General features: G+C 44.7%; 1 protein-coding gene across 1 annotated transcript in view; it reads right to left on the bottom strand.

Moving 5' to 3' along the window:
• The window catches only part of pip5kl1 (phosphatidylinositol-4-phosphate 5-kinase-like 1), a 35,003-nt gene that overhangs the window by 20,021 nt on the left and 1,483 nt on the right, over nt 1–13,499 (bottom strand). The window contains exons 2-7 of the mRNA XM_058616737.1: nt 13,401–13,451; nt 12,630–12,784; nt 11,552–11,676; nt 10,472–10,506; nt 10,300–10,355; nt 10,079–10,191 (exon numbers count right to left, since the gene is read on the bottom strand). Of these exons, the coding sequence (XP_058472720.1) occupies nt 10,079–10,191; nt 10,300–10,355; nt 10,472–10,506; nt 11,552–11,676; nt 12,630–12,784; nt 13,401–13,451 (535 nt within the window). The remainder of the gene's footprint in view (nt 1–10,078; nt 10,192–10,299; nt 10,356–10,471; nt 10,507–11,551; nt 11,677–12,629; nt 12,785–13,400; nt 13,452–13,499) is intronic.

The raw sequence follows: 13,499 nt of genomic DNA, 5'->3' as shown, positions 1-13,499 counted from the left end.
TCTCTTGTCCCTGAGTAACCTGAACTGTGTGCCTTGTAATTTACTGTAGAAGTAGGGCAGAGACGTGTGTTCTATGGCACTGATACAAAGCAGCAGTGGTTCGTTATTATAATCTCCGCTCATGGAGGAGGAAATGCAAGAGCTGCGAGATTTGGTCGCACAGTTGAAAGCTGACAATGAGAGGCTGCATCAAGAGCAGGCCCCTGTTGGACCCGCCCCTAGTGCCATGCCTTCGGCATCATCAACGGTGCCTACTGCCACCGTCGGCATCCCTGCAGCAGAGAGGTTAGTGTTTGTGCCTTGTGACAGGAAGTGCCCCATGTACAGGAGAAGATCGGGGATAGTGCTGAGGAAATGGATTGAGGAAGTGCAGGCATGTATTAGGAATCGTCATTTGTCCCTAGCTGATCAGGCTTTCTTTCTCTTCAATCATCTAGAGGGGGAAGCACGTGAAGAGATCAAGTACCGTTCTAGTGTAGAGCGTGGGGATCCAGCTAGGATAATTGCGATACTTCAGGAACTCTATGGCTGTTCTGAGTCTTATGTAGCTTTACAGAAGGCTTTCTTCTCCCCGAAGCAACATGAGGGCGAAATGTTATTGGAACTCTCCCTCGCCTTAATGAGTCTTATGGAAAGGGTAAGGCAGCGTAATGCATAATTCTGAGGTTCTGTTACGGGATCAGTTTGTTGAGCAGGTTCTAGATAGCACATTACGACGAGAGCTTAAACAGTTTGTGCATAGACAGCCCACTGCTACATTGCTTGACGTCAGGGGGGAGGCAATTAGGTGGGAACATGAAGGTCAATCAAGTGCCGTTAGAGGCCGCAGCAACTGTGTCCTCTCCATCAGTGGTATTCAATATGGGGTCTAGGGTGCTCACCCAGTTGCTCGTGTCCCTCTGTCTTTGGTAATGGGTGAATTGCAGGAAATGTTGAGGCAGCAGCAAGAACAGCTTAATCAGCTAACTCAAACCATTGCTCTAATGCAGCGTCCTCCTCCACACAGCCATTCAGATAGTGCGCGTGCCCTCCCTCGCTCTCAGTTTCCCTCACAAGCTTCCCGGGCCTCACTTAGGCAGCCAGAATCCGCCCCAGCTCCGGAAAACTAACACCCACCAAACTACAGAGCCACAGTTTGGGTGGGGCCTCTACTGGCTCAAATGCTGTGCAAGCTGAATTGGTGGATGTGTCAAAACTGGTTTCGTCTTGTCCCCATTTAGAGGTTGTCATGGGTGGAGTTAAGGTGCCATGTTTAGTTGATACTGGTTCTATGGTTTCCACTATTACAGAGAGCTTTTTCTGCCAGCATTTTGAATCATGGGGTCCAGAGCGCCTTAAATCATGTAACTGGTTGAAGCTTAGGGCAGCAAATCGATTAGATATTCCTTTCCTTGGTTACTTTGAGTTAAATGTTGAATTGTGTGGCAAGTCGATTTCACAGTGCGGTGTCTTGGTAGTGAAAGACCCTCCCGGCAGTGCGTCCCTTCATGTCCCTGGTGTGATGGGAATGAATGTGATCCGGAAATGCTACCAGGAGCTTTTTGTGCAGCATGGTTTAGCATTGTTTGAACAGTCTTCTGTCACTCAAGCCCCACAACCCCTCACACAGGCGTTAGAGAAGTGTCATCAAGTGACCACTCAGCTCCCTCCAGAGCTGACAGGAAAGGTAAAGGTCAGAGTTAGGCACGCATGCTGTATTTCAGGTGGTGTGATGAAAGTGGTAGCAGGATACTACAGTGTTGTTTGAACCCCTGGACTCTGGTTTACCTGCTGGCTTGTTGGCTTCTCCATCTTTGGTTAGGGTGGTTGGGGGTACAGCATACATACCTATAGTTAATGTTGGTTCCATCGTTATACCCCTGCACTGTTGTTGGCACTCTAAAACCGGTCAATGTTAGCTTACCTGCAGGAGTCACGAGGTTCCATCCATCGTTGCCACTGAAGCATCCCAGACGGTTCAACCTACAATGCAGGATCAGATTGAGGGTTTACATCTGTCTTCCTTGTCTTTAGAAGACCAGGGTCAGGTGAGGTCTCTTCTTAGGAAATATACACCTGTTTTCTCTGCTCACGACAGCGATTTAGGTTGCACCAATCTAATATCTCATGACATTCCTCTTGTAGATGAGACCCCTGTCAAACAATGGTATAGACGTGTCCCTCCTTCTGTTATGAAGTGGTAAAAGAGCACATAAATCAGCTTCTCGCCACACAGGTGATCAGAGAAAGTAGCAGCCCCATGCCTCCCCCATTGTGCTAGTTAAGAAGAAGGATGGAAGTCTGCGTATGTGTGTTGACTACCATCAGCTCAATAGCAAAACCAGGAAAGATTTGTTTCCACTGCCACGTATCGAGGAGTCATTGGATGCTTTGACAGGTGGACGCTGGTTCTCCACCATCGACCTGACCAGTGGGTACAACCAGGTCCGAGTCACTGAGAAGGATCGGCCCAAGACTGCATTCTGCACTCCCTTTGGTCTGTTCGAATGGAACTGTATGCCATTTGGACTCTGTACCGCTCCTTGATGACACTGTCGTGTTCTCTTCCACTGTACAGCAGCATCTTCAGCGGCTTGATGCGGTACTGGGTCAGCTTCAGCAGGCGGGACTAAAGGCAAAGCTCTCCAAATGCACCTTTTTCCAGCGAGAGGTGCGTTATCTGGGCCATGTAATATCTGCTAATGGTGTCTCCACAGATCCATCCAAGATAGAAGCTGTGGCAAAATGGCCACCTCCCAAAACAGTCTCTGAGCTTCGGTCCTTCCTGAGATTTGCAAGCTATTACTGCCGTGGAGGGCTTTGCAAAGTTAGCAGCTCCCCTTCATCGATTGGTAGCTGAGCTAGGAAACACTAGGCCCAAGCGGAGGTCCACACCGAATGCCATCGAGAACTGGACAGAGGAGTGCCGACGGAGTTTCGAGGCGCTGAAGGCTAAGCTCACTACTGCCCCAGTGCTCGCCTTTGCAGACTTCTCTCTGCCATTCATCCTCGAGGTCGATGCCAGCCATGGTGGGTTGGGAGCAGTGCTCTCACAGGAGCAAGAAGGCAAGGTGAGGCCTATAGCCTATGCTAGTTGAGGACTGAGGCCCACTGAGCATAATATGTCGAACTATAGCTCGATGAAGTTGGAGTTCCTGGCCCTTAAGTGGGCGCTGCGTTAATGGAGCAGACTTGTGGAGAGGGATGGGATCCTGTATCGGCAGATCTTCCACCCTGACGGCGCTGAGCCAATGTTCCAGGTCCAGGTCCACCAAGAGCATGGCCATCAAGGTGTGGAACGGACGCTAGCGCTTCTACGATCCAGGTGTTATTGGCCAGGTATGTCCACTGAGGTTGCATAGTGGTGCCAGGCGTGTGAGCGGTGCCAGTTTGCCAAAAACAACCAACTCACTGTACAGAACCCTATGGGACATCTGTTGGCATCCAGGCCAAATGAGATTCTGGCCATTGACTACACCCTGTTGGATCCTGCTAGAAATGATATGGAAAATGTCTTGGTGATGACGGACATCTTCAGCAAATACACACTCGCCGTCCCCACCCGTGATCAACACGCCACTACCGTGGCCCAGGTTTTGGTGGTAGAGTTGTTTTTCAAGTTTCGAGCTGTGTATTCCATCTCCCCAAAGGATGATCAGTCCAAAGTCAAGCACGTTCACCGCACTCTGTTAAAGGCTGTGATTGGAGTGGAGACCCCTAGTTGTGCTGCTGCCCGGGATTCACCTGCCCTGAATAGGCCCGTCTCTGATGACGAGTTGACCTGTGATGGTGACCTGTTGTTTCTGGTCCCCGAAACTGTGTCTGCTTCAACCTTGCCAGCTACCAGAGCCATAGCAGAACCTTGAACCACCACTCAGCCAGGTCCTCCCATGCCCACTGTCATAGCTCCCTCTCACCCAAGCCCATCCATAGTGATTCCATCCACGAGTTCCATCTACGACGTCCTCTGCTCCCATTGTCGCCTGTCACCTCCGGTGTGAGGTCACATCCTTGATCGGGCGACTGGTTGGGTACTGCTCTGTGTGCACGCTGCTGTGGTTTGATCGGTGGTGGTGTCCTCTCTCTCTGGTCGTTGGTTGGTGCTAGTGGGTGGCTAATGCTGGTGTGGTCGCAGGTACATGCTGGTGGCTGCCTGAAGCCCTCTTTCTCTTCCTCCTCTTGTGAGTGTGAGTGTCTGTTTTTACTGCAAGAAGGTGTCATTAACCTCCTAACGACCACTGCTGCTTTGTAGCCACTGTGTTTTGGTTCGTGTTGGTGGCTGCTGCGGGCTCGTGCGGCGTTACTCGGTGGCTGTCGGAAACTTCACAGCTGACTGCCAAGCATAAGCTGTACCAAAATGATCGTTCGGCCGCAGCCCCGCACGACTGCTTTTACTGGGGATTTTCCCAATTATACAGAGTGAATGAGTGTGTGTGAAAGTGGGAAATATTATTTTTGGGTATTGTGTCTGGGAGGAGGCCTCGGGGTAGACCTAGGACAAGGTGGAGAGATTACATCTCCACTCTTGCCTGGGAATGCCTCGGGATCCCTCAGTCGGAGCTGGCGGAGGGCGATGATGATGATGATGGTATTGTGTCTGGGTTAAACGGGATTTTGTTTATGTAATTTTATTCGGTTAATTTCGAGATTGTGTTCTGTAATTTAAGTAATTGGATTTTGTTTTGGTTTTCTTTCATTTTCTCTTTTGTCAGTAGTTCAGTTGTTATATGATTTATTTAGGCCTGTGACCTGCCCATGTTTAGTTTTGTTAAGCATTGGAGTTCTGTTTTTCTTCTGTTTTGAATGTATGAAACCCCATTCATTTGTTGTTATCCTCCCCCTTTTTCAGTTGCTGCAGGCCGGTGGTGGTGGTGCTGGTGGTCTGGTGGTGGCATCCTCCCGTCTTGTCTTGCTGTGTCCCTGGGAGCGGGTTTTCGTCACTGAGATTGTCTACCACGTGTGCCTGGTGATTATTGTGGTGTTTTTCTTTGGTGGATCCCTCCCCTGCCCTAGCCTTCGTCCACTCACTTTGGCCTCAGCCCTGTTTAGGTTCTTTTTCCCCCGTTTTTGTTAGTATGAATGAGTTTTATTGGAAACATATGTTAACTTGGAACCACGTCTCTTGTCCCTGAGTAACCTGAACTGTGTGCCTTGTAATTTAAATAGTAATTTCCTGGGTGAAATTCCTGGGGTTGCATTGTCAAGCTTTTACTAAATTCTTACTTTATTTCCTACCCTCGCCACATTTGCATATGAGACATGCTGGAATAATTATGATTATGATGATTGTTTTCACTTGTTGTCTGATTGCCTGTCTTAGTCAGATTATGGCGTGTCCAAATGTGGAACTGACCTAACTTTTCACTTAAGAATAAAAAAAACAACAACAAAGGGCTAGAGGAAACTCTTGTGAAGAAAGTCACACAGAGGTTGAGGAAATCCTCTCTTTTGTGGAGGAGGAAATGACTGGAATGGTGTTTAACAACAAAGCTCTCACTGGACTTGTTCACTGACGATTTCTTGGGAAACAATTCGATTTATGATTTAGACGCAGGTGGAGTGGAACTCCAGCGAGCACAGCGTCTCTGACGACAATTTGAGAGCCAACACTTTATGGCATATTTATTCTCATGATAAACTGAAGAAATGTGGTGTTGCAAGTAATTGCAGCAAATACAAAATTAGCCATCACATTATTATACAACCTTATTCTTTGAATATTACAACTTTTTTCTCATAACACAACTTTATTCTTATGATATTATGACCTGTGATTGTCATATGATACTACAACCTTTTCCTGATAATATTATGAATTTATTCTTCTAGTATTACAACTTTTATTCATGTGATATTACAACCTTTTCTTGCAATATTCCGACTTAATTCTCGCAATATTCTGACTTTTTCCACATAATATTCTGACTTTTTCCTCATAATGTTCTGACCTCTTTTCTTGCAATATTACATATTTTACTCTTGTAATATTCTGGCTCTTATTCTTGAAAGCTTACATTTTTTTTGCAGTCGTAATATTATGAGGAAAAAAGGCGAAATATTACAAGAATAAATTTGTAATATTATATATTGCGTGGAAAAAAATTACGAGAGTAAAGGTGCAATATTATGGGGGAAAAAGTCGTACTATCATGAACATAATGTATTATAAGAGAAAGGTTGTGATTCTACGAGGAAAAAAGTTTTGTCTTTTTATTTTGTCTTTGTTCTTGTAATATTGCAACTTTTCTTTTTCTTCAGTGTGGCCTTTATTTAGCCACTTTAATGCACATTTGTTAAATGTAAATTTCTATGTGTTGGTATTGTGATTTGTGTGTTTTGTGTGTTTTGTGTGTTTGTACCTCATATCCAAGCTAATTTCCCCTCTGGGATTAATAAAATAGCATCTACCGCGAATACTTCATATGCTGTCAGTCTAGAATTGAAACGTTACCACATTTAATGTTTTCTTGCAAGTTCCGACAGCGTGTGTGAGTCATTTAGCTGACACTGCTGTTCTCTGTTCTGCTGAACTGAACTGTAGGCACAGTAGCAGTATTGCATAAAGTACCTTAAACAGATACTTATAGAGTAAAAGTGTTAACATGTTGTTTTCCCACAGCAATGTACTTTACGACACAAGGTGCCTAAAAGTGTGTATGGTTTAGCGCATGCGCGGTGGGTGTGTTTTGGAACATGGGAGTGTTGATGGGAGTGGACAAGTGGGGTTCTGGTTGTACGCTGAATAAACGTTTCTGAGCAATAAACGTCGTGTTTATTATGAATAACATTGGTAGCAGAGGATGGTTCAGAATGGCATCTAGTTACAAAGTTCTGCCGAAGTTTGATGAAGCCAGACCATACGAGTGTTGGAAAAATGAAGTTAATATCTGGACGCGGGTTACCGAGCTCGACAAAAAGAAACAAGTCCTTGCTGTTGCTTTGGGGCTTGAAGGAAGAGCGCTTGAAATGGCGATGGAAATACCTGCGGAAGATTTGGACAATGATAACGACATGACAACGTTACTCACAAGGCTGGACGGCGTGTTCCTAAAGGAGGAAAAAGATCACGCATATGAAGCCTATTCCTATTTTGATGGAATTACGAAGGTTAATTCGGTTTCCATGGCGGACTACATAATTGACTTTGAACAACAATCAACCGGATGAAAAAGTATAATATGACGCTTCCTGATGCGGTGCTAGCTTTTAAGCTATTAGACACGGCCTGCCTCGACGAGAAAAGCAGACAACTAGCATTGACGGCCTGCACCGAGTTGACGTTCTTCTCCATGAAATCGGCTCTAAAAAGGATTTTCGGAACCAGGACGTGGCGTTTTTCACAGACCAAAGACCACAAGCAAGAGGAAAATGGAATACAACATTGCAAAGTGGGCAACCAAAGCAGCCATTACCAGGGACTAATCTACTGGATAAGTTTGGTAAGAGATCCAAATGTGCTATTTGCCAGTGCACATTTCATTGGGCTAATGATTGTCCTCACAAAAAAACTGAACATGTAAAAGTAACTGAAGATGCACATATAGATGAATGCAACCTTACACTGTTTACAGAGGCCTCCATGTCAGATGCAGAAATATTCATGACTGAATCATTGGGATCAGCGATTATTGATACTGCATGTACCCGTACTGTGTGTGGGGAGAAATGGCTGGAAAACTATATTGATGACCTCACCCAAGATCAAGTGAACAGTTTGATGCAAACAGAAACTTCCAGTTGCAGACCTTTTCGCTTTGGAGATGGGAATTTGGTGTACTCCACAAGAAATGTGAAACTACCAGCTAAAATAGGACTGACAAAATGTCAAATTGAAAGTGAAGTTGTCAAGGTTGACATCCCACTCCTGCTGAGTAAAACATCCCTAAAAAAGGCAGGGACCATTTTGGACATGGAAAAGGACAGTGCAGTGATGTTCAAACAATCCATACCCCTTGAATTGACTAGTTCTGGACATTACTGCATTGACATCAGAGACAAAGAGACTAACAAAGGTCAAACTAGAGAATATGTTCCCAGATGAAAAACGTAAAGCTCTTCTGAAGCTCCACAAACAGTTTGGTCATGCGTCGGCAGAAAGGCTACAGAGGCTCATTCACAGTTCAGGAAACAAGGACAAAGAATGTTTTACTATTTTACAACAAATAGTATATGACTGAAATATGCCAGAAGTACAGAAGGACAAAGCCAAAGCCTGCTGTGGGGATGCCTTTGGCTTCGGAATATAACGAGACAGTAGCAGTGGATCTGCACGAGTTGGAACTAGGTGTATGGTATCTTCACATAATCGACCACTTCACATGTTTCAGCGCTGGAAACATCGTGAGAACAAAGAAGTCATCTGATATTGTCAACGCCTTCATTCACACATGGATAAGTGTCCATGGAGCCCCTCGGAGGCTGTACAGTGACAATGGTGGAGAATTCAACAATCAAGAGATCAGAGACACGGCTGAAAACTTTAACATCTAGACAAGAACAACAGCAAGATACAGTCCCTGGAGCAACGGACTACTTGAGAGACATAATCAAACACTCACCGAGATCATCCTGAAGGTCAAACGTGAAAATGGATGTGACTGGCACACTGCCCTTGACTGGGCCCTCATGGCTAAGAACAGTATGTTGAATGTTCATGGCGACAGCCCATACCAATTAGTGTTTGGACAGAATCCTAACCTTCCTTCTGTATTAGTTGATAAACTACCTGCTCTAGAAGGTACTACTGTGAGTGCTAGAGTAGGAGAACACATTTATAAGAAGGGCACTACGTAAGCAACTCAGGACAACAGATGACATGTATGTGACAGGAGACATGGTATATTACAAAAGATGGAAGGGTCCAGGGGTAGTCATTGGTCAGGATGGAGCTGTTGTGTTTGTCAGACATGGGGGTATTCTTGTTAGAGTGCATCAATCCAGGCTTTCTAAGTTAAACGCACAGGATCAGGAATCTCAGGATAAGCAAACTATACAAGACAACAGCTTAAACAATGTAGCAGAAAGCTCAGACAGTGAAGAAAACACAGACAGCGACAGGGAGGTGACTACAAGAGAAGTGGTTCATCCCACCATGACACAAACTGAAACAGATCATATTGTTTGTAGAAACCCTGTCTCTTCCGTTGGTTTAAAGTTAAAAACAGGACAGACTGTAACATTTATGAAACAGGATGACAGTGGTCTACAGAGAGCCAAGGTTTAAGGTCGAGCAGGCAAAGCCTTTGGAAAACACAGAAGCTGGTTTAATCTACAGCATGTCAACCCTGATGGCAGTGATGGGCAAAAGGAGTCACTTGATATGTCATGTGTTGATAATCTTAACGTTGAATCAATTGATGGTGAGACTGATGTTCTCATAACAAAAGAGATTTCATTTGTTGCAGCCAAACAGGATGAAATAATGAACTGGCACAAAAACAATGTTTTGGAGGAAGTTGATGATGCAGGTCAAAAGAATGTCTCTACCAGATGGGTCTGTATTCTCAAAGAAACTCCCAATGGTACTGTGGCCAAAGCACAACTTGTAGCCAGAGGTTTTGAAGAGCTTAACATTCACAAGCTGCAGAAAGAACGGACTTTGTGACTGTAAATGGTGTAGTTCATATACATCAGCATAGTTACATTTAAAACTTACAGCCTATTCACCTGCAAGCAGCACATGCAGTGCAGAGAGATGCCTCTCTAAATGAGACTGAAAAAGAGCATCTGAGTTCAAAAGTAGGACAGATACTATGGGTTGCAAAACAAACCAGACCAGACATTATGTTTGATGCAAGCAAGAGTGAACAAAAAGTACAAGTATGTTTTTATAATATTACTTAAGTAAAAGCCTTAAAGTATATGACATTTATTGAACTTAAGTTAGGATTGAACTCAGTGGTAGGGTGAGTTGTCTTTCAACTGGAAGCTTGTGGGCCCTGCTAGTCTATATGTGTCCTTGAGCAAAGACACTTAACCCCATGTTGCAGCGTGTGAATGTGTGTATGAAAGGGTGAAAAGTGTAGTGAAAGCAGCTCATCAAGGCGAGAACAGGTCGATATAAATACAGACCATAATACCAACTCTTCTTGCTTCTTACCCAGCTCTATGTACTGGCCTTCAAAGTTGAGATCCTTGAGAACCACGATGATGTGTTTCCCCTCTGGCGGAGGCTCTGTCCAGCGACTCATCTCACAGCCTTTAATGTCGTACCTGACACACACACACACACACACACACATGACTGAAGCTGCACCAAGACCAGTGTTAACTTTGGGTTTGTGTTTGTGTTTGTGTGTCCACCACGCAAACCAGACTCACCTGGCATTGACTCGGTCATCTGGATAAAACACACTTTGCATAACGATGAAGTATTTCTGTGAAGGAGAAGTAGAAGAAGAACAACAACAAGGAGAAGAAGATTGAAGAATCCTCAGTGATGTTGTGTTACAGTAGTTGAAGTGTGAGAGAAGAGTGATGGTGTGTGTGTTACCTTAGGTCTGTGTGGGATTATAATCCTGTGAACACCTTGAGGACACAGTAAAGACACACGGTTCAGTCCAGTGTAACATTTAAACATGAGTTTATTCATATTATTCTGTATATTTGTGACGACCCAAATAGACAGAATTCAGGGCATTTTTCTAGGGTGTGTGTATGTTGTGTGTATGTTTCAGTTATTTCTCATGTTTTGGGGGACTTGCTTTCACACTCACGTTACGGGGACTTGTTTTCACACTCGCGTTACGGGGACTTGTTTTCACACTCGCGTTACGGGGACTTGTTTTCACACTCGCGTTACGGGGACTTGTTTTCACACTCGCGTTACGGGAACTAGTTTTCACACTCACATTACGGGGACTTGTTTTCACACTCGCTTTACGGGGACTTGTTTTCACACTCACATTACGGGGACTTGTTTTCACACTCGCGTTACGGGGACTTGTTTTCACACTCACGTTACGGGACTTGTTTTCACACTCACGTTACGGGGACTTGTTTTCACACTCGCGTTTCGTGGACTTGTTTTTCACACTCACTTTACGGGACTTGTTTTCACACTCGCGTTACGGGGACTTGTTTTCACACTCGCTTTACGGGGACTTGTTTTCACACTCGCGTTACGGGGACTTGTTTTCACACTCGCGTTACGGGGACTTGTTTTCACACTCGCGTTACGGGGACTTGTTTTCACACTCGCGTTACAGGGACTTGTTTTCACACTCGCGTCACGGGGACTTGTTTTCACACTCACGTTACGGGGACTTGTTTTCACACTCACGTTACAGGGACTTGTTTACACACTCGCGTCACGGGGACTTGTTTTCACACTCACGTTTCGGGGACTTGTTTTCACACTCACTTTACGGGGACTTGTTTTCACACTCGCGTTACGGGGACTTGTTTTCACGTAAATTATTACATTTTAAGGTGAAGATGTGTTGTACAGTTAGGTTAAAGTAAGGGTTGGACATGAACTGGTTATGGTTAAGGTTAGGGACAGAGCCCTTGGATGTTCAGCTGTGCAAACCTGTGTGTGTGTGTGTGTGTGTGTGTGTGTGTGTGTTCATACCTAGGAACCTGACCAGTAGTGAATGAGGAAACCTCCTCAGATGCTCCATGTAGATCTTCAGATTGTCCAGTAGGAACCTGATTTCTCGTTTGTTCTGGGTCTTTAAAAAGAAGCGTTTGTCGTTCCTGAAAGGTTTTTAGTAATTAGTAATTAAACTGTGACTCTGTAAACAATCAACTATTTTAACAATGTGATGTTGTGAGCAGAGATGACTGAGCACTCTTCCCAAGAATCAATTTTGCCATGACGGGCAGAAACCAGACACTGGTTGTTGATGACATACAGTAATGTTGCGTCTTTTGTTACTATGGGCTGTTACATCTCTCATCTGTTTAGACCTGCTCATCATGAAAACCTGCCCTGAGATAATGATCATCTGAGGAATGTATAATAAAAACCACTGCCCTGGTTACATATTCATCAACTGCAATAGCTGTAGGCTATATAGAAGAGCACACTTAAGCTGGAAGACGTTGAAAATCCTTTCTTCAGAGTAACCACAGGGACACACACTGAGCAAACTCAGCAGCAGTAGACCAGCTCATGCTGCGTCCTGTGAGCTAAAAACACACATTTTCTCAATGGGCTTTGGTGTGGGAGAGTAAGCGGTTCACAAAATTCACACAAACTTCAATTTTTTTTGTTGGAAGCGTCGACACCAGCTTAAGTCAACGATGTCTGAAGAAGATGAGATAAGTGAAGTTTGTAAACACTTACTGTGCTCTCCCACACCAAATCCCATAGAGAAAAGCGTTGATTTAACATTAAAGCACACAGGAGGTGCTGATCCACTGCTGCCTCTGTCAGCGAGTTCACTTGTTTGATTCTGTGACCCCAGTGTTTTAAACCCTTCATTAAGATTTACCTCAGTGACACAGAGTTACAAAACAAGGCAGCAGTAGAGCAGCAGCTCCTGTTAAGCTCAAATCGCTGATTTTCTCTATGGACTTCGGTGTGGGAGAGGGACTGAAAATAGCCTTTTCACTCTCAGTCCAACATAATAGTGCCTTATGAGAGCGGTAGAACAGCAGTGTGTCCACAAGGGTGGTCAGCAGTTGGTGGTGACATGGCGACTCACGTCAGGAAGAAGTCAGCCTTGCTCTTTGAGTTGCTGATGAACTGGAGGTAAGAGTTTTCAGAGCAGAGCGACTGCTGATACTCCTGCTCTGTCAGTCCCAGAGAGCCACGCAGGCTGGAGAACACCGGGCCTGCGAACGTCTGCATGGTGAAGTCCTACACACACACACACACACACAGGGAGGGAGAGTTCCTCACAAATATGTATATATATATATATACAAGCACATACACACACAATTGTTCTTAGTGAGGACACTAATACATTCCCTCTCCATTTACCCTAACCTTTAACCTTTAATTTCACCCTTACCCTTAATCTAAGGCTGACAAAAAGCCCTTAAACCAGGTCTTAACTCTTAAAACGCTAACATTTCCTATTTTTCCTACACATCAGAGATATAATTCATTCCACAGCCCCTTACACTAAACCTTAACCTTAACCTTAACCATCACAACTAAGTGCCTGACCCTCACCCTTAACCTAAACCTAAAATAAACCTGATTCTAACCGTAACCTTAAAATCAAGTCTTAACACTGAAAAAGCCCTTTAAAGTTACACAAGTACACACACACACACACACACTGGTTAGTACAGCCTTTTCCACAATTCAAATCTTAGCCCTAAACTTTAACCAGTTCCTCAGAAATTAGGTTCTGCCTCATTAGGACCAGGTTTTGTCTCCATGAGCACTAACTGGCCCTGGACAAGGTCCAGAAAGTGGCAAAAAATACAAGAACACACATGCTCACATTCCCACGGTCACGTACCTTATGAATGTGGGTGTCCTCTGATCTGAAGTCATCGTCTGACGCTTCCGTCTGAGAGTAAACAGAGAGTCAACAGAGAGTCAACAGAGAGGACACAGT

Source organism: Solea solea, chromosome 19 (genome assembly GCF_958295425.1).
Source record: "Solea solea chromosome 19, fSolSol10.1, whole genome shotgun sequence".
Taxonomy (NCBI): domain Eukaryota; kingdom Metazoa; phylum Chordata; class Actinopteri; order Pleuronectiformes; family Soleidae; genus Solea; species Solea solea.
The sequence above is the reverse complement of the archived record's forward strand: the minus strand, read 5'-3'. Positions and strand labels throughout refer to the sequence as shown.